Source organism: Harpia harpyja, chromosome 14, assembly GCF_026419915.1.
Source record: "Harpia harpyja isolate bHarHar1 chromosome 14, bHarHar1 primary haplotype, whole genome shotgun sequence".
In the NCBI taxonomy this organism is placed as follows: domain Eukaryota; kingdom Metazoa; phylum Chordata; class Aves; order Accipitriformes; family Accipitridae; genus Harpia; species Harpia harpyja.
The window spans coordinates 8,496,505-8,518,793 of NC_068953.1; the positions used below are offsets into that span (position 1 = coordinate 8,496,505).

Genomic DNA, 22,289 nt, shown 5'->3' on the forward strand with positions numbered 1-22,289 from the left:
TCACCAAATCACCACGGACTGCCTGTCCTAAAAGCCTTTTGCCATACCTGAGCCAGACCTGCACCTTCTATTTGTCTTGTCAGGCTCTTTCACAGGCCAAAACCTGTCTCCGTCGGCAGGTTGACAGGCACCGGCCGTGCTGGGTGCTCAGCCCCACCTGCCTCCAGCACCGCTGGGCTGCGGCAGCTTTCCCAGCTGTTTGATTTAGACCTCGGTGTAGGTGATATTTTGCAATGGCGTATAACTCAAAAACGACGCTACCTGATTCCCTGCAGAGGAAAACAGCCTGGCTAATTCAGCCCAGCCAAGTTCTCGCCAAAGACTCCGCTGCCTTCAGGGACCAGCCAAGGCTGGGAGGGGAGGAAAAAGCAGCGGCCAGTGCCAGCCACTGCCGAGCTGGTGCTGCCAGTCCCTGGGTGAGGGACCCAGCTGCCTCTCAGTGCTGGCACAGCTCCTTGCCAGTGGTGCAGGGCTCAGCACCATCCCAGCTCCCCATCCTGTTTCCAGTGGGAAACTTGGACAAAATCACTCATGTGACATCTCCTCCCCACTGAAATCCTGCAGCTGGCTGCCACTTCCCGGCTTAACCCCATCAAGAGGGGCAGCCCCCACCGTTCCCCAAATGCTTTGTCCCACCTCACCACGCTGCTGCCGCAGCTGCTCCTGGCACAGGGCTGTTGCCCCAAAGCACTCCCTGCACACACTCAGCCCACGCATCAGCTTTGTTGCTTTTAATTTAAAATAAGAGGCTTATCCACAAGAAAAAGAGAAAAAAGAAAAAAGGGAAAAAAAAAAAAAAAAAAGGCAGGTTTGGCCATGGATTGTCCCCACCCCAAATAAATGACGATGTGTTTGCATTGCCCTGATGCAGTGTTGCAGACGGGATGGTTGGGGACGTGGCCCGGAGATGTGGCACCGGCAGTGACAAGCTAATGGGGGATGGACAGGGACAGCCACACACTTTCACATCCCCCGTGTAGTGTTGTCAGTCCAGACAGGCAAAGAAATCCCCTGAAATATCATGTGCCCACCCTCCCCAGCCTCATGGGAGCATTGCTACCCGAAGGTGGGGGTGAGATGGGCGCTGGGAGGTGGCAGTGGCCACAGGGACCCCCTCTATCCCTCCAGCCCCTGCAGACAGCTCTGGCTGCAGCACTGACAAAAATCCTGGGGTCCCACTGGCCAGACCCCCTCATTTCAGGACCTTCTTCCTCTGCCTCCCTCACTCCGTCACCTTGGACTGCTTGGCTCGTTGTTTGCGGAGCTTAACGAAGGCCTGAGCCTCTTTGTCCCCCTTCCTGGACTCCAGTAGCCTAAGGATCTCGTCTCCTGCCAGAGAGAAGGGGAGTGATGGTGGGAGACACTCACCGCAGCCCCCTCCCCAGGCCGCAGGGCTGGTGGGGGCTCGGCAGGACTCAGCCCAGCCGTGGCACCACGTACCGGTGGGTTTGGGGTGGATGAGGGGCAGGCGGGTCTGGGGCACCCGTCCCGCATCAGCCTGGTCCTCATCAGCATCGAGGCCGGGTAGGTGGCAGAGGGGGAAGAAGGCTTCGCCCTCCAGGTCATTGGCCCCCAGCGTGTCGTAGTCGAACACGGTCAGCAGCAGGCAGGCCCCCTCCTGCCGGCATTTTTCGGGGGGGATCAAGCTGCAGGGGGACGGGATGCAGGCAACATCACATCCCAACCTCTCTGTCCCGAAATTCAACCTTCCCTCCAGGGACCAAACAGGCTTCCCCAGGGTGATGCTCTGTGGGAAGCCAATCCCCCCCAGTTCCCACCGTGGGACCCCACAGCTGACCCCCCAGTGGGGTGCAGGGGGTGAAATCCCAGGGCAGGACCCAGATCCCAGAGCAGCAGCCCCATAGCAGGGGCTCAGTTGAAGCGTGGGAGACTGGGGGGTCCCGGTGGGTGTCGGCCCTTACGTACAAGTCAAAGGCTTCATCAAAGAGGGGGTGCAGCTCGTTCCTCTTGCACTGGGTGGTCCGGGCCACCACCTCGGGGAACTCGTGCCGGGGCTCCAGGGTGAGCTGGACGAAGGGATCACTCGAGCCTGGTGGGGTGCAGACATCAGCCCCATCCCACCACCCCCTCTGCCCCGGCCAGCTGGGGTGGCTGGACACACTGGGGTGGCTGGGGGGGTGTCAGGGCACCCTCACCACCACCCCCCAGCCCAGCCCACCCCACGCTCCTGGGAGGATGCAGGAACATCCCCAACCCTGCCCACACGTCGATCGGCCACGGGTGGCTGCAAGAGGAGTGACCTCTCCTGGAGACCTCCCCAAATGACAGCCAGCCCAAGACACTGTCCCTTGTCACCTTGGCATATTTTTTTTGTCTGAGCCATTGCACGACAGAAAAAAGCCGCCTGCCCTGGCTGCTGGCTTGTGCTGCAAACTGAAGGCAGCGGGATGTGGGCACAGTGTCCTGCCTGCCGCATCCCACTGGACCACCCCGGACCAGTGCAATAATCCCCGCTTCTTCCCCAAATCCACCTCTTTGAACGCAAAGCAAATCAAGACAGAGTCCCATTACTCCAAGCACTGCCAGCATCTCTTCTACCCAGGAGCGTATCAGGGACTGAGGACAGGGGATCCCAGGGCAGTGGGTCTCCCCAGCCTACCCACACCCACCGTTGGAGTCCAGCGGAATGAGGTTGACGGCGTTGAGCACTTCCACGCGGAGTTTCTGCTCCGAAGGGCGGTACAGCGCTTTGATTGTCACAGCCCCATACTTCTCCGAGCTGGTGTCCAGCTGAGCGGTGGGGTACAAGAATAAGGGTGCTGCCTTTTGGCATGCTTGTGGAGGGGATGCCCAGGGTCTGGTGGAGGCTGAGGAGGCATTTTGGGGTACTGGGCGAGTGATGGGCATCCTCTGGGATGCAACTGAACACCCTCCTGCCCAGCACTGGGGCAAAACCAGCCCCAACAGCCCCAGGACTAGGAGGGTGGTGGGGAAATCCCACTTTTCCACAGGCACGCTGTGCCAGGCAGCCTCGTGTGTGCAAGGGTGGGATGTGGGAAGGGGCTGGGGGCAGCATCCTGACTCCTACCTGCTGCTGGATCCTGTTGCTGAAGTATTTCTGGATGAGTTTGCGGCTGGTGGCGGAGCAGAGGGCCAGGTGGGTGTCCAGCGACTGCGGGGAGGATCAGAGGTGATGGTCAAGCACATGGATGTGTCCGCAGCCTGGGGCTGCCCTCCCTGGAGAGCACCCAAAGAAAACCCTTCCCATCCCCAGCACCCCGTACCAGGAAGGCTGCAGTATGGAGGGTCTCCAGCGGCAGCCCACAGCCCTCGGCGTGGAAGCACAGCTCCAGGCTCTGGGGAGAAGGATGCTGTTAGGTGGCATCCAAACACCCATCCCTGCTGGAGACCCCCTGTCCCCCACCGGTACCTTCAGGGCACAATGCAGCTTCTTGTACTGCTGGGCCGAGGGGACCTGCTGCGCCGTGGCTGCCGACAGCACGGCCAAGGTGTGATGCCAGAGGAGAGCGAGAAGGCTGCGGGGGTGAGGGAGGAAGGCTGTGAGTGGGCGTCCAGGGGAATGGGCTGGGGGCTTTGGTCCTCGGCCGAGGGGCTTTGCAAAGCCCCAGAGGGAACCAGCTCATCCCACGGGGCTGAGCAGCCAGCCCCAAAGTGGGAAGTCTCCAAGCCCCATGGGGCTGGGGGGACACTCCTGCCGAGGGACGGTGACGCTGCTGGCATCCGCCATGCATCCCCAGCGCCCCGCTTACCTTTTGAAGTTCTCCTGAACCAGATGCTCGTTGAGATACTGCAGCTCTGACTCCAGAAACTTCATGAGTGGGATGATGGACTGCAGCGAGAGGAGAGGGGCATTGGGGAGGGCACAGGGGGGCTGTAACCAGCAGGGAGAGAGGCAGAGCTGCTGGCCAGAGCTAGCAGGGCATGAGGGGGTCCAGAGGGGCTCCTTCCCACAGCGAGGATGTAGGCAGGCTGTGCCCAGTCTGGTCCTGCCGACAGTGGCATCAAATGAAGCATATGGAGGTCTGGGCCCCATCGCTGGTGTGTCCCATGCCCCAGGCATGGGGCAGGGAGAGGTGGGGAAGGGTGATGGGGGCCTCCACCAAGTAGGCAAGGGTTATTCACAACTGCCCCAAAAAAATGGGACGGAACGGACCACACCAGGTACTTACGTCCTCCGGCTCCCGGGTGTTGTTGGAAGACGAGAGCTCCTGGATGTGTCTGGCAATGCCTTTTTCCAGCTGCCGAGGGAGAAATGCATGGAGGCGTTAGCATTTGCCCTCTGCACCAGCTTCTTCATGCCCACGTCCACCTTGTCTCCGTCCCAGGAGCACTGTGGACTCCAGGCCCCCTTAGGTGAAACCTCCCCACTTTAGGCCAGGCGAGAGGCAAAAGGGTCAGTGGCAGGTGGTCACCTTGGTGGCCAGGGCTTGCACCACGTCCCGGACCTCGTGGTCCAGGCAGGAGACAGTGCTGTCGAGCTGGTTGTGCAGCGTGTTCTGGATCTGCTGCCGGTCGATGACAGCCCCCGTGCGCTGCTCCAGATGCGCCCAGTCCAGCTGCGATGGCAGCTTTAGGATCAGCAGCCGCAGCTGCTTGATGTTGTTCACCACGATGCAGAGCTGCAGGAGGTGTGTCTGCTTCAGGGTGTCCCACACTCCCTGGTGCATCCCCTGCTGGCTCCCTCCCCATCCCCATCCTCATCCCCATCTCCATCTCCATCCCCATCTCCATCCCCATCTCTGTCCCCACCCCCATCCCCGTCCCCAGCCCCATCCTCATCCCCAACCCAATCCCCATCCCCATCTCCATCCCCACCCCCATCTTCATCTCCATCCTGCTCCCCCTGCTTACACCATTTCCCTCTTGATTTTCCAGGATTACGGATATCAGGGGCCAGCTGATCCCCATGAAACCCAAACCGGGGATGTCAGCTGGGTGTTCAGCAGCTTGTCTCCCTCTCTAGCCCAAAACCATGGCCAAATCCTGCCTCTCCCTAGGCAGTGGACCCTGCCCCGATACCAACCCTGTTGGCCGCTTCACCCTCGTTTTGCTCACTCAGCGAAAGAGCCTCAGCCCTCTCCTTGATGAGCCGGCAGTACATCAGGGCGATTTTGCACATGTCCTGCAGGATAGAGAAGAAGCCAACGGGCCTGAGCTGGGCAACATGGGGACCACCACAGGGCCAGGGGACCCCGCCACATCGGTGTGGGACACTGGCCCCATTGATGGAGACACATGTCCAAGAGCAGGAGAGGAAACTCTGGCTGCTGATGCCCATGAGCACGGCATCTGCTGGCAAGGCCCAGTGTACAAACCTCCACAAGCTTCACCATGATCATGAAGGCTTCCTCAGGGTCCGGCCAGTTGAGCTGCTGCCAGGTCTTCACGATCTGGGCGTAGCAGGTGGACAGGTCAACAGTGGATGTGCTGTGCTTGTTGTGCTCCCCGAAGGGTGTCAGCTGAGAGGGCAGAGAAATTAAACGCAACTTAGCTTGTATGGAAAGAAGCCATCCCATGCAGGAGAGCTGCTCCTTTACTTTGGGGCTCTCCGGCCCATCGTCAGCTCCATATATCCCAATGTCATCTCCCAGTCACTTTGGAGAGTGGAGGAGATGAGGATGGATGGAGCAGCCTGAGCTCCCTGCATCAGGCTGTCCTCCATCATACTCCAACCCAGCATTGCTGGATCACACTGAAGAGCAGGGCGAGGAGCCCGCAGCCCCATGGCTGCCTTCCCTCCCCTCTTCCTAAAGGTCAGAAGTGAAGGGGATGCTCACAGCATGGCCAAAATGCAGGTTCATCAACTGGCTCGAGCTGCCAGAGAGCAGTGAGGGAAGGGGCACGGGGATGCGGTGTGGGGCCAGGGTGGGATCAGCCGGTCCAGGAGACCACATCCTTTGTTATGCATTTGGGACAGGAACCAGCCCACTCCTGGGCTCCAAGTGGCACCTACATGGTGGTCTCAATGCTGTGAGCCAGGCACAGCAGCAAGGCATGGAGGGAGCTGGAGTGTCCTCAAAGGACGGAGGGAAATGTTCTCCCCACGTTACCTGGTCCATCTGGATGGCTCTCTGTGCCCTCTCCAGCGCGATGGTGTAGGCCTTCTGCAGCCACTGGGGCACAGCTTCCTTGAACCACTGGTGGAAATTGCTCAGAGCCAGAGGTCCATCCCTGTGGATGAAGGCACCAGCTTCTCCAGCTGCACAGCAATGGCCCGGGGCCATCATCCCTCCTTGCTCTCACATACAAGAAACTGCCCCGAGGTGGAGGCAGCACATAGCACCGTGCTAAGGAGAAACGTCCCCTTGTCTGGAAGTTGAGGTGTCCATCAACCCCACTCAGAAACAAGCCTGAAAGCCTTTTGGTGATGCTCACATTGACACCAGACACCAACAGCCTGGTTTGCCTTGTGTGTAATTAGTGATGTAGGTGAATGGGAAGGATTTAGAGTTCCTCTCAATTAACTGCTCGTTCCCTTGCTTCGGCATCTCTCCTCTCTCTGAGTTGGATACCTCTTTGGGAGGAAGTCCTTCATCCGATAGAGCTCCTGCAGGTTCATGTAGAGCTGGAAAAGGCTCTCGGCCGTGGGCTTGGACATGCTGCTGTCGACCTCGCACAACTGCTCCTGGACATGCTCTGCGACCTGGCAGTGAGCAAGGGAAAGGGGGACAACTGTTAGTGAGGGTCCAGCTGCGAAGGCTTGGTCTGCTAGGGGCTCTCTGGAGCTGCGTGGTGAGGGTGAGCTCAGGGGACTCCTCTTCCTTTTGGGTGGCATTTCAGAAGATTCATCGGCTTGTATCAGAAATCATGTGCCCAGCAGGACTAGGGCAGTGATCGTCCCCCTGTACTCAGCACTGGTGAGGCTGCACCTCGAATACTGTGTTCAGTTTTGGGCCCCTCACTACAAGACAGACATTGAGGTGCTGGAGCTTGTCCAAAGAAGGGCAACAAAGCTGGTGAAGGGTCTAGAGCACAAGTCTTATGAGAAGCGGCTGAGGGAACAGGGGCTGTTTAGTCTGGAGAAAAGGAGGCGGAAGGGAGACCTTATCGCTCTCTACAACTACCTGAAAGGAGGTGGTAGCGAGGTGGGGGTCGGTCTCTTCTCCTGAGTAACAGGCGATAGGACAAAAGGAAATGGCCTCAAGCTGTGCCAGGGGAGGTTTAGATTGGATGTTAGGAAAAACTTCTTCACCAAAACGGTTAGCAAGCATTGGCACAGGCTGCCCAGGGAAGTGGTTGAGTGACCATCCCTGGAGGTATTTAAAAGATGTGTCGATGTGGCACTTAGGGACATGGTTTTGTGGTGGACTTGGCAGTGCGAGGTTAACGGTTGGACTCGATGATCTTAAAGGTCTTTTCCAACCTAAATAATTCTATGATTCTAAGTAAGCAGATGATAGTCATTTGATGGGCATGCAGGGAAAGATGGAGAGTTTCCCTGGCTTGCTCCCTTTCCAGGCTTGCAACAAGCAGTTGCCACCTGAAGCGTGGTGAAAAACCTCAGCCTGGCTTTAGACCTTAGTCCCATGAGTGCAGAGCAGCCCCAACTTGCTCACCAGGCTCTCCAGCTCCAGGTAAGCGATGGAGAAGAGATTCAACTTCAAGGTGCTGCAAGAGAGAACCGGGCAGTCAGGAGCCTGCCAGCAGCAAACCCTCCCAGGCCATGCCCTTGCCGTAAGGGTGAGGACAGTACAGCTCTAAGAGACAGAGATGGGACCACAGATGCTATCTGCGGAGTCCAAGAGCCAAGGAATGAGGCATCAAAGTGCCCTGTTGCTCTTGACCCCAGGGAAGGTGGATGAGGGGGGATGAAGCTCCAAAACCTACTTGATGAAGAATTTATTCCAGATTTTCTGGCACTGCTGGAGATCTCCTACCACCTCCAGGAGGAGTCTGGACAAGGCTTTGCCATTCTCCTCCATGCTCTGCAAAGGAAGGAACAGCTTGTTTTGGATGCTCAGTGATTTTGAGATGACCTGGGCTCCATTCTGATCTGATTTATTCCTATTGATTGCATGTCTGGGCTGGGGACCACCTCCTGTTCTGAGCGTTGCACGAAGGCCTTCAGCTTCAATGCACCTTGGCAGCTGCAGGTAACACGGCTCATGGTATTTTTAAGCTAGAAACCCAAATGCCTTGACTGTATCAGAAAACTGGAGAAGCCTCATCTCAGCCTTATCTTCCCACCCCCTCCGGGCATCCCACCCCCAAGCCCAGCAAATTGCTTCTTATAATGTCAGTGAGGCAGAGGTGGGAACTGACCTTCACCATGGGCTTGAGGTGCTGCCTCTTCATGTGAAACCACTCCGTCGTGCCTGACTGCAAGAGAGGAGTCCTGGTGTGATGGCAGGCAAGCAGGAGGAGCAGGGCCAGCTCTGTCACCTGCTTCGCTCTCACTGTCCCCTGGGTGTGGCCAGGACCCAGCTCCATGTGGTGGGAACCACAGGCTGGGACCACCAGGTTGAAGAGGGGCAGGTATTTCCCCCGCCCCCAGCCATGGTGGTCCACGTGGCTTTGCTGAGGTGTGGGCACTGGGCAGGGGATGGAGGGGAAGGGACAGCCGCAGGGTCCCACCTCCCTGGGGCTGGCGAGGGTGAGACCCCTGGTCCCACTACCTTCAGCGCCGAGGAAACCATCTGGGGGAGGTCGGGGCTGAGCGTGCACAGCTCACGGAAAGCTTTCATTTTGCACATCTGGACCAGGACCCTGCAGAACGAGAACCTTGAGTGAAACCCAGCACCAGCCCATCAGAAACAACCACCTCTCCCCCCAGAGACCCTACCCAAACAGACTTTCCCCTCCCAACAACATCCCTTACGGGGAGCCCAGGACGAGGGATGGGACAGAACGAGTGTCACAGCAGCCTAGAAAGGGGCAGAAAAGGCTCACGCGAGTTTTTGCTCAAGCTTACAGGCTTGTCCATCATGGTGCCCAAGACATACGACCCCAGGCACAGCTGGCACCAGTGCTCAACTCACCGGAGCAGGGACTGGAGCCTCTCTGTGGACCTCGGGACAGAGAGGGGGAAAATGATGCGGTACCTCCGGATGAGGGAGACCCCATAAGTCAGCAAGGACTGGAAGGACTCAGCCAGCTCTGCTTTCTGGGGAGAAGGAAGGAAACACACACTGCCCTCAGCGGCAGAGATGCCGGCAGGACCACAGCACTGTGGCGGAGGGAGGTGGTGGCTCCCGTTCCTTTCTAGCCTGCTCTGAGGGTAGGAAAAGCCCATGATGCCTTGGGTAACTTCTCACCCAAGGGGCTGAACTGAGCTTTGCACTTAAATCTCATTGCTATGCATGAAAAATTCAGAGTCTCAGCAGGGTGCTGGGATGCCCTAGGAAAACAGGTCGGGAAAAGCAGGAATTGGGTCATATTTAAGTTTTGCAGGGGTTGTGATTGACTTGATGGCATTAATGGAGAAGGGGGATGTTGGTGCAAAGGGTAGGGGCTTCTGCGCGGAGAGGGGAACAAACTCCCCAGGGCAAAAGGGCTCCCTGACCCATGGGTTGCCCTGGTGTCCATGGCTGGTTCTCCCCAGAAATGCCCTCCAGCTACCCTGGCACCCCCGTACCTCACAAGCTCCTGCCCTTCCTGGAACACAGGGAGGGAAACGGCCCCAGGAGCCAGGAGGAGAGGCTCGGGGTTGGATGCACGGGACATGTTTCCCCAATCTCTGCCCTCCTCGTGGTGCTGGAGCCCCCTCACCTGCTCTGGCCTCAAGCGCTCCTGCACCCACTGGTACTCGATGCTGGTGATCTGGTGGAGCAGGCAGTTGCTGTTGAACTCGAGGCTCTGGTAGAGCTTGCTGTACGCCAGCCACTGCCTGGGGAGGAGAGAGAGGCTGGGCTGAGTCCCTGGGGGCTGGGGGGGCACTCAGGGGCCAGCGTGGGGCTCCCCCAGCCACGGCTACAGCTGGGATTGCAGGGGCAGGACCCAGGTCTCGTGGGGCTGGGGGCAACACCAGCCACGCTGAGCTCATGGGAGAGACCGGCTGTGGTCAGATGGCCCCCAGGGAAGGTGCTGGGGCCCTTGACCCCCCCCTCGATGCTGTATCGTGGCTCCCCAGGCGTGGGGTACTCACGCCATGACCTGGTGGAAGTCAGAGAGATCCTTCTGCGTGGCGTGCAGGTACAGCACGGTGCTGGCATGCCTGCTCAGCTCCCCATCCCAGGCGATGCTGCCAGCCTGCGAGGATGCAAGAGGAGGGTGAGGTGTCCTGGAGCAAGCTGGGCTGAGCGAGGAGGGGGACAGGCACCGAGGGAGGGGGGGATGTGTTTGCAGGACCACGGGAGGAACGGGTGCCCCATAAGGATGCCAGGCACAGGCAGGCATCATCATGACCCTCCTCTCCATCGCACTGCAGCAACATGTCAGGCATGGTGGGCTCCAAAGGAAGCCCTCACCCCAGCCCAGCTGCTGGAGGACTGCTTCTCCTCCTCGGTACCTGGTGCTGAAGGATCTCATAGGACACCAGCTGCTGCAGGAGGTGACGATGGACAGTGTAGCTCGGCTGTGTCCGGCTGCTCGTGGTGGCCCTCTGAAAAAAGACAAGGCATAGAAGGAATAACCATAACTTGCCTGAACACACGGGGATGCAGTCAGAGTGGGAACACAGGAACCCAAAAAGCATGGGACCAGAGAGCTCCATTTGAAGTTGAGCCAAGGGGTGCAGGTGCACCAGGGTCAAGGCTCCCATGCTGGCATGGAGCTCAGGGGAGGGTCGAGCTTGTTTCCAGCACATGCAAACCCTGGTGCTGGCACCTCTGGTCTTGGGGCAGGGATCTGTGACCCCAAAGTAGGCCCCAAGGGACAGGCAGCTGTCCCATCCTGCCAAGGCAATGGAAAGGGATCCCCTTCCCCATCCCCTCCTACCTTCTTGTGAGTCAGGAGGAACTGTAGGTGACACTGTCCCCGGTTGGGGTACGTCTCTGTCCGTGGCTCCAGCTGGTACCACTGGTCATCCCAGCAGTGCAGGTCCTGCACCCACAGAGACAAGGGTGAAGCTCCAGGCAGCCTTCCCGGGGGAAGGATCCCACACAGGGACCAGGTCCCACTGTGTTAATGGGGCAGGAAGGTGCTGTATTGGGTAACTCTAGTATTGGATTAAAAATAAAAGATGTATAATCACTGAGTGAGTGTGTTGTGAGTGACTGGGGCACCTGTCACCGAACTGAGGGTCCTGGCATCAATTTGCAGCTCTGAGCTGGGATCCTGGGTGAGCTCAGTACTGCCACGGGACTGGGATCCTGCCCGGACCCTGTGAGGTTTAACTGGTGCCTGGGGAATCACTTGAAGGAGAGGATGCACCGTGGCGCTCACCTTCAGGCGAAGGACCACGTTCCCCAGGAAATCGTCCTGCCCTTTGTCTTTGCGAGCATCTTTAAAGATCCTGAAAGGCATGAATGAAGGAGGGGGTGTAAAGGTTTCCTGCAACCATGATCCAGCTGTGGTTGAGGCAAAGAAGGGTGATGCAGACCTGCTGCCCTCCCTCCCTCCTTCCAAAGGTACTTTTAAAAATCCAGCAGACAAATAAGCATTTTCCAAACCCTCTTTCCTCGGCAGCCATTAGGACCACGCCAGCACCAACCGTTTGAGGCCATGGAGGTCCGTCAGCTCTCCCAGCTTGTGCCGTACCGACTCCACCATGTCTGAGTCCCTGCAAGGGCAGGCAGCGAAACCCACCGGGGGGGGGAAGGAAGAAATTCAGGCAATTGCAAAACAGTTCAGGGAGTTGCAGTGACAGCAGAAAAGGGAAGGTGCTGAGGTGGGGGAATGTGTCAGGACTGAGGCCACCCCCAAAACCAGCTGTCCAGCCAAAATCTGCAAGCACATGCCTTCCTTCCATAAATAAAATCAGGGCTCAGGATCAGCCCTGCCTGGGTGAAGCCAGCTTGGGGTCTCTGCGCACGCTGGTTGTATCCTGCACTGTGCACTGCTCCACCAGAAAGCGATGGGGAGAAAGGGGTCCCCAGCTGGTTTCTGGGGCTTTTTAAAGTGTGCAGGTTGAAGGACCACCCCAGGGAGCCTCCTGGGAGGCAAGACCCTGCTCAGGGCCAGGGGTCAGGGTCGCTGGCTGGGGATGCTGCTGCTCACCACATGTCCAGGTGGAAGCTGGCCGTCTCCGTGTCTTCAAACTCCCTGCAAGGCACCAGTGGGATGCCGTTACTCGAGCAGCATCCAAGGGACCAGCAGCAAGCAGGCAGGACAGCTGGGGATTACAAGCAGGAGGCTCCTCCCTGGGGGAGACCCCAAACCACCCCGCACAGCCTGGGGAAGTGGTAGGAGAGCCCCGATGGAAGGCGCTTTGCCACGCTTTTGTTTTTCACTTCCCTGGACCTGCTGCAGGGGTCAGACCAGCAGCCTGGCAAGCCCCAGCAGGCATTGCCCTGGCAGAGCCCCAGCTCCCAGTTGGGGCGAGTGGTGAACCCCCCCATCCACCCCCAAGAGCCCTGGGCAACCCCTCCAGCCCCCCAGTGAGCAAAGCCGAGGGGTGGCAGATTACAGGATAAATGTCTCGTCCCACACCGGGCTGAGGGTCTGGTTTATGACTTGTGTGCGATGGATCTGGTCTTCAGGGATGAGGTCTTTGACCACAGCCTTCATCCGCTTTTTGTGGTCAGGGTGGGCTGGTTCCTGGCTTTTGGCCTCAATGCCCAGCAGGCAGTACGGGTCACTGAACCCTGCGAGGGCAAAAGCATGCAAGTCCCTGTCGAGAGCAGCGGCTGTCCCTTTTCCGATGGGACACCCACCCATCTCCACTTACCACTGACGTCTTTACCCAAAATCCCCTTGGCTTCCTTCACAGTTGCTTTCAGGCAGAAAATTGGGCTCTGGAAGAATGAAAAAAAATAATGATTAATGTGGGGGGGTCATCAACCCTGCGAGGAAGGATGGGGCTCGAGCAGGTTCACACCATCAGCTGCCGCTCAGGCCAGCAAACAGCTCCTGGGCGACTCCCCCAACACAGCCCAGCGCACCCCGTAGCCCAAAGCCCAAACATGGGGGCCAAGAGGCACTGCAGCCCCCCCCAGCACCACCCCGATGTGGGGACCCTCCCCTGGGCCGCAGCATACTGGGAGGACACCATCTCACTGCGTACCTCCAGTTCCTTGACCTGCTGCATGATGACGCTGTGCTCCTCCGCATCCATGCCAAAAGCCTGTGTAGATATCAGGGCCGGTAATGGATGCTGCCCTGTTAATGGTGGCTGGAGAGCAGCCAGGGACTTTCCTCTGCTCCCTGGGAGCCAACTGCAGCTCGAGGGGAGAGGACAGGAGCAAAGACCCCAGCAGAAGGGCTGGGGATGAGCTGAAAGCTCTTGAGGGAGAGCCTTCTTCCCACCATCCTGAGCCTAAGATAAATATTTATCCCTAAGGCTAATATTTCCCAGCCGCAAGCTGTCCCAGCCCTCCAGCTGGATGCTGCTGCTACATCTTTTAAGGTGTTTGTCAAAAACTCCCTCTGAGTGCCCCCCACCATCCCCTTTAGCTGGGAGGATGGACATCTCAGGGGACAGGTTTTGAGGACCCCATCAGGGAGGTGGGGACCCACCTTTTGCACGTAGGCATAGAGTTCCTGGGCGTCCGCGACGTGGTGCTGCTCGGGCTTGCCCAGGCGGTGCAGGATGGTGTAGAGGACCTCCTCGTAGAGCAGGGCCAGCTGCGGGGGGAGCGCCGACACCTCGCACGGGGCCAGGCCGGTGGGGACTTGCTCCATGCATCCCCCAGGATTAGTGGGATGATTCCCCAACGCAGCTCCCCAAGCTCCCTGCCGGTCCCTGCCATCCCCCTACTAGCATCCAACCCTGCCTGGCCACCACTGGCTGTCCCTGGGGAGCATCTTCAGGAGCTGAGCCATGTCCCCAAGCCCCAGCAGCGCTGCCAGCCCCTCCAGTGCCACCAAGGGAGACCGTGGTGGGGCCACGCTCATACCTCTCTCTTGGAGAACCGGTGGGACAGATCCATCTAGAGAAAGAGAAGCAGAGAGGTTTCCCGTCAGGTCTCTTTGTGGTTTTAGGAGGAAACCACAGCCAGGCAGGGCAGGGCAGGGCAGGGCAGCTGGGACGGTGGCATCAGCCACAGTCCATCAGGGTGGGATACCCCAAAGGATGCCGTGACACCCTGCAGACACCCTGTGGCCAAGGGACCATTTCCTCCATCACCCACCGGTGGGGCAGCACAGGGGCTTCACCCCCAAGCCCTGTTAATTGAGGAGGGGGCAGCGAGGATGGCAACAGCAATTTGGGGTGATCCATAAGAGGCTTCAAAAGCCAGCCACCCACCTCTCACCCCACAGAGTTGCTCGCTGGCTCGGCCAGGCCCAGCAGGACCAGGCTGGAGAGCAAAGCAGCCAAGGGAGAGGGCAGGTAGCCAAAGCGCAGCGAGGAGCTGCAGGCTGGGCAAGGCAGCTATGGGCAAGGAGATGTCAAAAAGCCATTGGGATTTGTGACTTGAGTCCCCTTGCCAGAAAGAAAAACAAGCGCCACTGCAACTGTGCCTTGCTCGTTGTTGAGCTGAAGGTCCATTCCCCTCTTGAAGGATGACCAGCAATAACATTTACTTTCCAAAAGGCAATTAAATTAAAACAGTGCCACGTGATGAGGCACAGCCCAGCTCCAGTGGTGTTCAGCCCCGGGGCTGGCCAGGGAGTCCTGCTGCCCACGCAGCCCCTGTTGTCCCCTGCCTCAAATGTCAGCTCCCACTCATCCCAGAGCTGCATGGGGCCAGCTGGGAGATCAAACCACCTCTGCCAAAAATACCCTTTTCCCTAGCAAACCCCAGCTCTCAGCCCTTCCTCACCCCCTCTTCCCTCCCTGACACCTAGGCTGAGCCCATCCTGCATCTGCTTCTCTAAACACAGTCTGGATTCAGCCACCACCACAGCTGAACAACTTGTTCCTGCTGCGGAGCCTGGCTGGGTGATGGTGACTCTGACACCGCCACAAGCCGGGTGATGCAGCCAGAGGGAGGAGGATCGGTGCCCCTGTGCCATCCGTTATGGCTCCCGGTGCTGGAGCCTCTCGGAGTGCAAGGGGTTAATGCCAAAAAATATAATGGCATTTTTTGAAACGAGTTTGGCCCTTTCTGTGCCAAAGGGTGTATGCTGAGCACAGCCCCAGCGCCCTGCACAGCCAGGGCTGGTGGGCACAGGTGGACAGATAAGCTCTACCTGTAGGTCAGCCCACGCCCCAAAATGACCTTAGGATCCCCCTAATAGCAAAAAAACCCCAACCCCAAGCTGGAACATTAACATTTGCTCATGGCAAATCTAGGGCTGGCATAATCCCCTGGCCATCTGGACTAAATTCAACTCTTCCACCCTCGTGCTCACCCATATGCGCACGGGACCAGTTAAGCTATAGCCGAGCTGAGCCACCAGGATGTGTTTACTGCTGCTAATCCCCACGCCAAGAGCCCAGCTCAAATCCGGGAGCGGTGCTTAAATCCGAGTCCGGATACAGCCACCAGCATCCCTGCCATCCCATTAGCTGGGGCAGTGTAGCCAGTGCAGGAGGGCAGCTTGGCTGCAGAGACAGTGATACGTGGGAGGGAGGACAAGTCGCTGGATGGGGACACACCACCAGGACAGATCATTCCAGGAGTCCAGCACGGGGAATCATGCTCCCAGCAGCGCCGGGCAGAGGCGTGCAGAGCTGCGAGTCCCATCTCCACAGGGGCAGGCAGAGGGACACCGTCTGTCCGGCCGCTGCAGAGGAAGTCAGTTGGGCTGGGTCGTTGGGTTGGCCGAGAGCAGGGCTTTGGGGGATCTGCTGGCAGCGTGGAGCCCAGAGGGGCTGGGACGCACTGGGAAGCTGTAGCCAAGCTAAGGGGGGGACCCTCAGTGCCGGCACAGAGCTGCGGCCGACCCCACACACAGCCCTCGGGTGCACGTTTGCACGGGTATGGTACCCCCACATTCCCACGCCCACGCCTTGCAAAGCTTTCTGGCCAGGACACGGACTCGATCCCTTTTCTCTCGTTCCCCTTTTACAGCCTCAGCACCCAGCTCTGCACCCCGGGGTCCCCTGGGCACAGCCGCCCTGACCCCCTCCCTGGGGCCATTGCACCCCAAACCTGCTCCCCAGCCCCCAAACGCGCTCCCCAGCCCCCCCCCCCAGGGTCAAGGCCACGTACCTCGGGGATCTCCTCCCCAGGGAGGGTCCCCATGGGGGTCTCGCCAGCAGCATCCATGTTGGGGGGGAGGCTCAGCTCAGGGCAGGGGAGCGGCTGCAGCTCTGTCTGCTGCTGCCGCCTCTCCCCCTCACTCGCATGCTCAAAGGAAACCACAGACCTTATCTCGCCATGGCCATTTTAGCAAGCGGAAACGCGCGCAGGCCTCCTTCGAGAGCAGCACGGGGACGCAGGCGCCCCAGCCCTGCTTCCCACCACCCCGTCCTGCACGGGCAGCCCCTCGGCGATGGGGACTTCGTGGCACAAATGGGATGGGGGCAAAAGAAAAGTGGCGCATCCAGTCCCTGCTATTATTTATGAACAAGGAATTGGGAACAAGTGGACAGAAATAGTCCTGAGAAGGCAAAGCCCAGCAGGGAAAGGGGGCGGTGGGGAGGATGGAGGGGCCAACATGGAGGATCTGGGCTCTGATGTGTATTTGGGAGCCATCATGCCCTGTGAGCGCAGACAAGGACCCCGCAGAAAGCAGAAGTCATCTTCAGCCCCAGGGGATGGAAGGGATTTAAAACCTGGTGCAAAAGCTGCAGGGTGGGAAATCCCTGTGGCACTCAGACGCATTGGACAAGGTTGGGCTGAGAACTGATGCAGTTAGTGCACATGCCAGGGATGGCAGTGGGAAAGGGCACGTGGCCTTTTTCCCAAACAGGCTGTCTGGACAGAGCTGGTTACTGAGAAAAAAAAGCAGCAGGAAATGGAGTTAAAAACTTATGCTTTACTGTCAGCTTTCATTCTTGTAAACACTTTATCTGATTGCAACTTGCAAGGCAGTTGCCTATCACAGACCAGCAGCAGTGCCGTCCCTTCGGAGATCCCTATCAAAACATCTGTGCTGGTGGCAAATGGGAGGGGGGAAGGCACGGGTGAGCATCAGGAAGAGCTGCAGGAGATGGCCAAGGGAAGAGCTGGTTTGCTCCTGGATGTCTAACGTACTTACATGCACAGCTAAGAGCAGCCTCGGGTTCAGAAGGGCTGTTGAGCATTTGCTGCTGAGCAGACAGACCCACAGCCCGGGGAAAGACATCAGCCCGTGCTCAAGACTTGCATGTCACTGCTGGGGCTCCTGAGGAGCCACAGGCTCTGTGAAGCAGGGCTGCAACCACGGCTGATGCTTCATACCCCATCGAGAGAGGTTTTTGTTTTTTCCAGCCTTCCTATTTCTGGCCCCCAGACACTCCTGGAAGCCGTAAAAGAAGATGCTTCAGATGCAATGCAGGGAGCAGAAGCTCCACATCAGGTTCAGCACTGCCGTGTAGTCTGTCAGGGATTTCTCCTTAATCCGAAGAGGAAACCACGACCATGGAAAACTGCACTGGGAAGTTTGTCCCCTTAACTACCGAAGCATTGCAAAGAGGTGACTCTGATAGCATGGAGGTACCCGCAGCACGCTGGCTCAAACCAGGGCTGCAAAGAGCTGCAGGAGGATGCTGGCAGCAGCATCCCTGTGAGAGGACAGGGGAGAGGCAGGCAGCCAGTCCCTTTCATCCTTGCAATCATCTAATCCTTTAATTAAGGCAGGTTGCACTGTTTTAGCTGCTTTAGGAGAGACAAAATTTCCCTTTGCCCTGAAACCCTGTAAGAACAAGTTATATTGGCAAAAGGCGTTCCCTGAAGTTGGGGGACCAGGAGATGGAAAAAGGGCTGCCGGCACTGGCAGCGGGTCGATGTGGGGATCAGGTTTTCTTTATCCAGGTCGGCCAGCGCGGGACTGGGGCCATGAGGGGCTGCACAGCACACGCACAGCGAGTTGCCAGGGGCACAGGGATACTGAGCTGACCTACGGAATAAAAATCCAGAGATACAGCGAGACACCAAAAAGCTGAAATCCATCCCTGCTCTCACAGCGATCGTTCAGCCTCATGCCCTAAGGTCTGAAAAAAGCTGCTCGTTACTCTTCTGCCTTTCCCATGTCAGGAGGGCTCTTTTGTAACTGCCCCCAGGCACCGGCACAGTAGCCCTGAGGAACTGGGCTTCAGCATCACTTCCTCTGCGCTCCCCAGTTTGGCAGTGGAGCCGCCCCATCGCCCCCGTGCCTGGTGAGGGTTCCCGTCCCCTTTGCTGGCAGAGATGCTCAGAGGTGTTTGCCCAGCTCTGGTAGCCTCAGCCTTGACTTTGACCAGCCTAGCATTTGCTTCACCTTGGGCCAACAAACAGTTTAAAAGCATCTCCTCCCTTGCTGGTGGAGGGGGACAGCAGAGGAGCTGATTTCTATTCTGCATCCCTCTCCCTTGACACACACAAATGCTGTGTATTGATCCGGGACATCAGCACTGTGCTCCACTGCAAAATGTTGTAAGTAGGAAGTAGAGATGTAAAGTGCACAATGGTATTTGAAAATTATTGCTGTCATCTTTGCTTTTAGCTTTGATTGCAAAAGCAAAATCTGGCTTAGCAAAGAGCAACCACAGAGATAAAGGCAGGACGCGGACACAGCACCCCTGAGCTGCTCACACCTTTTGCTGTTTCTTGCCAACGAAAAATAACAGGGGTCAGGGAAAAGTGTCTTACCTCAACCAGCACAGAGAGAACAACTGCTAAGAGTTTAGTTAATCCTCAAATCTACCTCCCTTCTCCTTGTAATGCTGAAGAAATAAAATCCAGTGCAATCATAAATACTGCTACACATCAGGCAATCATTCTCCAGCCAGGACCCAGTGGCTGTGTTGGGGTTTTGCAGGCTTTAAAGAGGAAAAGTTCAGCTTCAGCGTGGAAGTGTCTGTCAAAAGGCACTTTCCCTGAAAGTTCCCCAGCTGATCACTGCATTGCTGGGGGCTGGTTTGCAACTCCGGCTGGAAATGCTCAGGCACAGCCCGGCAGGGTGGGCAGCACGCATCCCCCATCAGAGGCCAGCATGGGCTTTATAAACAGTCTCTGTGCAGGGCTCGCATGGTTTTGAGCCTCTGTGTATGCAAAGGGAGAGTTACTGGGTGATCCTGTTTCAATAACAGCAAATATCCTTTTTTCCCCTGGGTTTTACTAGCAGTCACCTGCTCCACAAAATACCGGTGACAAAAATCACTGAGCTCACATATCTCATCGTACTTGCACCTCAAATTACTCCTCGTCCAGGAAACAATAAGAAAAGACCTATAAGCAGCTCCAGAATTAGCAGAGATTTCTGGTTAGTAGATACAAACCCCATAAACTCCATGCCCCAAACCTGCAGACAATTAGCCAGGACCTTGCAAAACATTCCAGCCATCCCAGGTCAGGAAAACTGTAAAAGGACTTTGATTTCCAAAGGGAGTGGGTCAGCATTCCCTAAAATAGCCCTCCCTCCCCACAACATCAAGCTGCCCCCCAAAATAGCTACCCAGGGGCACATACCATATATATGCACAATATAGAGTGAACCCCTCCATTCCTTTTAAGGACAACTCATCCTAAAGGAAAACCCTTTTCCTTACACACTACAGGGCTATACTCCTGTGGGGTTACAGGCTGCCCCTAGGATACATAAATTCCACAGTTCATTCATGCACAGGGTTATAGGTGCTGCTGAGAGACCATATCTCCAAAGAATAAGCATTATCACCCTCTTTAAAGGTGTATCTTATCTTCCCTTTAAAGGAAAACCTGGTAGGAAAAGACCCTCTGCAAGCATTAACAGCAGTTTATCTCCCTACCTCTTGGCTTGATAATCCTGGAGCCGCAGCCTGCCCTCACCCTTATCTCAGTCTCTCAGCTGGAAACAGGCAAATAGTCAAAAAAATTGATTTCAACATGTCCCTCCCTCACTTCTCCTTTTAAACACGGGGTTCAATGACTCTGCAAAACCAGGCGGTGCCTGCCAGAGTTTGGCAAGGCGTGCAGTAAAAGCACAGTGCGGAGGAGAGGAAGGTGGTTTCAAAATGAGATCAGGGACAATCCTGCTCCCTCTCCTCGGGGCTGCCCGGAGAGGGCATCCCCCCGGGGACCTCCCGGTGCTGTGTGCTCTGGGACCAGTGATTTCCTACCCAAGAAGGATGTCGGTCAGTTCCCTTCCTTGTCTACTACAGGGCCTTCCAGTTATTTCTGCCCTAACCCCACATCTTTCCTTCCACAGGCTCTCCCGAGCGCTTTGGATGCACATAGCAAAAAGCAAGACGCACAGCATCCCCCCACCCCACCCCATTTCAGGTATCTTAGAAGGACATCAAGGCAAACCCCATCCTTCTGGGAAGAGCAAAGGAGACTTCCAGCCACCCACACAGGGCAGGGCGGTTGTGAAAGCTGTGGTTCCCCTGGGAGCCCTGGGCAGGAGCACGGGTTGGGCGCGAGACTTGCCAGCTCCATGGTGGGGTCGTGTGAGGATGACTCCGGCCGCACTGCCCGTGAGGCAGTCAGCACCCCGGTCACCCTTGGGGGGGCTTCACTGGCCAGACCCAGCCCCTCTGGAGGAAACACCGTTGCAATGCAAAGCTCTGCCGGCCCCTGCTCCAGCTCCCCAGGGAGCTGGCTGGGTCCCAAAGGCGAAAGCATGATGTGTCCTGCCCACCCTGACCCCGCTTCCATGCCATCCCCCTGCGACCCAGAGCACCGGGCTGACCTGCCCGGGCACCATCCTAGCTCAAACGCTGCGTCTGGCTCCCTTCACGGCAGCACAAGGCAGGGGGAGAGCACAGCCCTCCCGGGCAGCAGCCTGCCTTGTCCTTTAGGAGGTCACAAACTTCATGTATTGACCTGGATGCCATTTGTTTGGCTTGGGGCACCCTGTGACAGCTTTAAAACGTTTTCTCCATCACTGCCATGTGCTACATGTATGCAGCAAATATTTCATCCACCTCCCTCTCCCAGCAAGATGAATTCAGTGTCGGCCACTGGATTTCTCATCCCCTCATGGTGGGGCCAGGGCAGCGGCAGCTCTCACTGCCAGGACAGGAAAGGGGGGGACACAAATGTCAAGGCCATTTCATCTGCTGGTTTGGGGCACTGAGTTCAGAGCAGCAGGACCTACAGCATGCACGTGAGCTGAGCAGGGACCGGGGTAGATGCTTGTGAAGGCAGAAAAATTTGGGGCTGACACCTGGGTACCAGGCATACCCCACGGTGCATACTAAGCACCTTAGTGCCTATCCTGGAGCACACATGCTAAATTATTGACCAGCTTCAGCATGAAAACAGTCCCTCCCTGGCTTTTCCACCACCACCTCTTCCCCCATGTGTGCCAAAGCCCCCTGAGGAGCCCACTAAACTCTGCAGAGCTGCACGCTTGGACCATGGGACGAGGCAGCAGGGCAGGGCTGAACTCCACCCCTGGATCCCAGACAGACACGCCAAAACACCAGTATCACTGCAGCCGATCCGTGCTGCAGGGAGAGTGACCGTGTCCCAGCCAGAGCCCAGCCCTTGCAGAGCAAAGTACATGGAGGAGGAGGAGGAGAGAATGAACCAGAGCAAGGGAAAGGAAAGGTTTAGAAAGATGGGATCTGCTGAACTGAGGCTCGCAAATGGAGTGCAAGCTGATACCTTTTGCTCCAGTATCCGGAGACCGTAGGAAATGTGTAGGAAATGGCAGATGGGCAGCTGGGATGACACAGCAGAGATGGATCCCAGTCTGTTTGCACCCTGAGGCGTGAGATCCAGCAGCCCCCGCTGGCGGGTATGAGTCTCCACTCCTGCTCGCCGTTTTGTGGGTCTCTTCACATCCCGTTGTGGCCTCTCTCGGTGGCACAGTGACGGCCCTTGAGCAAGGAGGGTGCTGAAATACCAGTTTCCAGTTCAGTCTCATGATGGTAGCTCCTTGAGCTGACTCATGCAAGAGAGCAGACGGGTGAGTAATACCTGGTACAGCTGCAAAGAGAACCCCTGCCTAAAATGAAGATCTCTGCCCTGCATGTCCCGGCATTTCATACCAACCCACAAAAAACCCCCCCACATTTGTCACTTGGGCTGACTTGTACAGCTCTAAACCTGAAACCACCTCTTGATCACAGCCTGTCTTAGCAAAAACCCATCTTCTAATACCAACCTGGCAATTGTTTACAGCTGGAGGTGCCTGTGATGCAACCGCATCAGCCAACGCGAGCCGCTCACTGGTGAGAGCTAGCCCTGCTCCGCGAACAACTGGGTCCAAACTTCGTCCCACGCCTCCTGCCGCCTACCTCCAGCAGTTCTTGCGAAGGGAGCTGGTGCTGC

The 22,289-nt window shown here is 57.4% G+C and overlaps 1 protein-coding gene across 4 annotated transcripts; it reads right to left on the reverse strand.

The window, feature by feature from the left end:
• Positions 1-716: 716 nt before the first annotated feature.
• Positions 717-21,835, reverse strand: UNC13D (unc-13 homolog D). 4 transcript variants are annotated; one of them, XM_052808837.1, is made up of 32 exons: positions 21,621-21,835; positions 13,917-13,949; positions 13,537-13,644; positions 13,085-13,144; positions 12,749-12,815; positions 12,488-12,665; positions 12,079-12,123; positions 11,573-11,641; positions 11,305-11,374; positions 10,858-10,962; positions 10,430-10,522; positions 10,067-10,170; positions 9,691-9,808; positions 8,961-9,085; positions 8,598-8,688; positions 8,245-8,301; positions 7,810-7,907; positions 7,539-7,590; positions 6,495-6,625; positions 6,033-6,153; positions 5,298-5,441; positions 5,006-5,104; positions 4,395-4,601; positions 4,152-4,220; positions 3,732-3,811; positions 3,392-3,497; positions 3,246-3,317; positions 3,050-3,133; positions 2,631-2,751; positions 1,927-2,050; positions 1,441-1,646; positions 717-1,329 (listed from the first exon to the last, which is right to left on the reverse strand). In XM_052808837.1, the coding sequence occupies exons 2-32, from the start codon at positions 13,947-13,949 to the stop codon at positions 1,223-1,225; spliced, it is 3,144 nt and encodes a 1,047-aa protein (XP_052664797.1). In that variant the 5' UTR covers positions 21,621-21,835; the 3' UTR covers positions 717-1,222. The 4 variants fall into 4 exon arrangements, with proteins under 4 accessions (XP_052664797.1, XP_052664795.1, XP_052664794.1 ...); XM_052808835.1 differs by lacking the exon at positions 21,621-21,835 and adding an exon at positions 19,799-19,873; XM_052808834.1 differs by lacking the exon at positions 21,621-21,835 and adding an exon at positions 16,119-16,332.
• Between the last annotated feature and the right edge of the window lie 454 nt (positions 21,836-22,289).

What these genes read in the sequence shown, in the direction of transcription:
- UNC13D (XM_052808834.1), bottom strand. Translation starts at nt 16,175, where the DNA reads ATGGATGCTGCTGGCGAGACCCCCATGGGGACCCTCCCTGGGGAGGAG. An exon ending in ACCGGTTCTCCAAGAGAGAG is followed by an intron (nt 13,645 to 13,916) that starts GTATGAGCGTGG and finishes CTCCCCCCGCAG; the next exon opens with CTGGCCCTGCTCTACGAGGA. An exon ending in AGCTTCCACCTGGACATGTG is followed by an intron (nt 11,642 to 12,078) that starts GTGAGCAGCAGC and finishes CTGCCCTTGCAG; the next exon opens with GGACTCAGACATGGTGGAGT.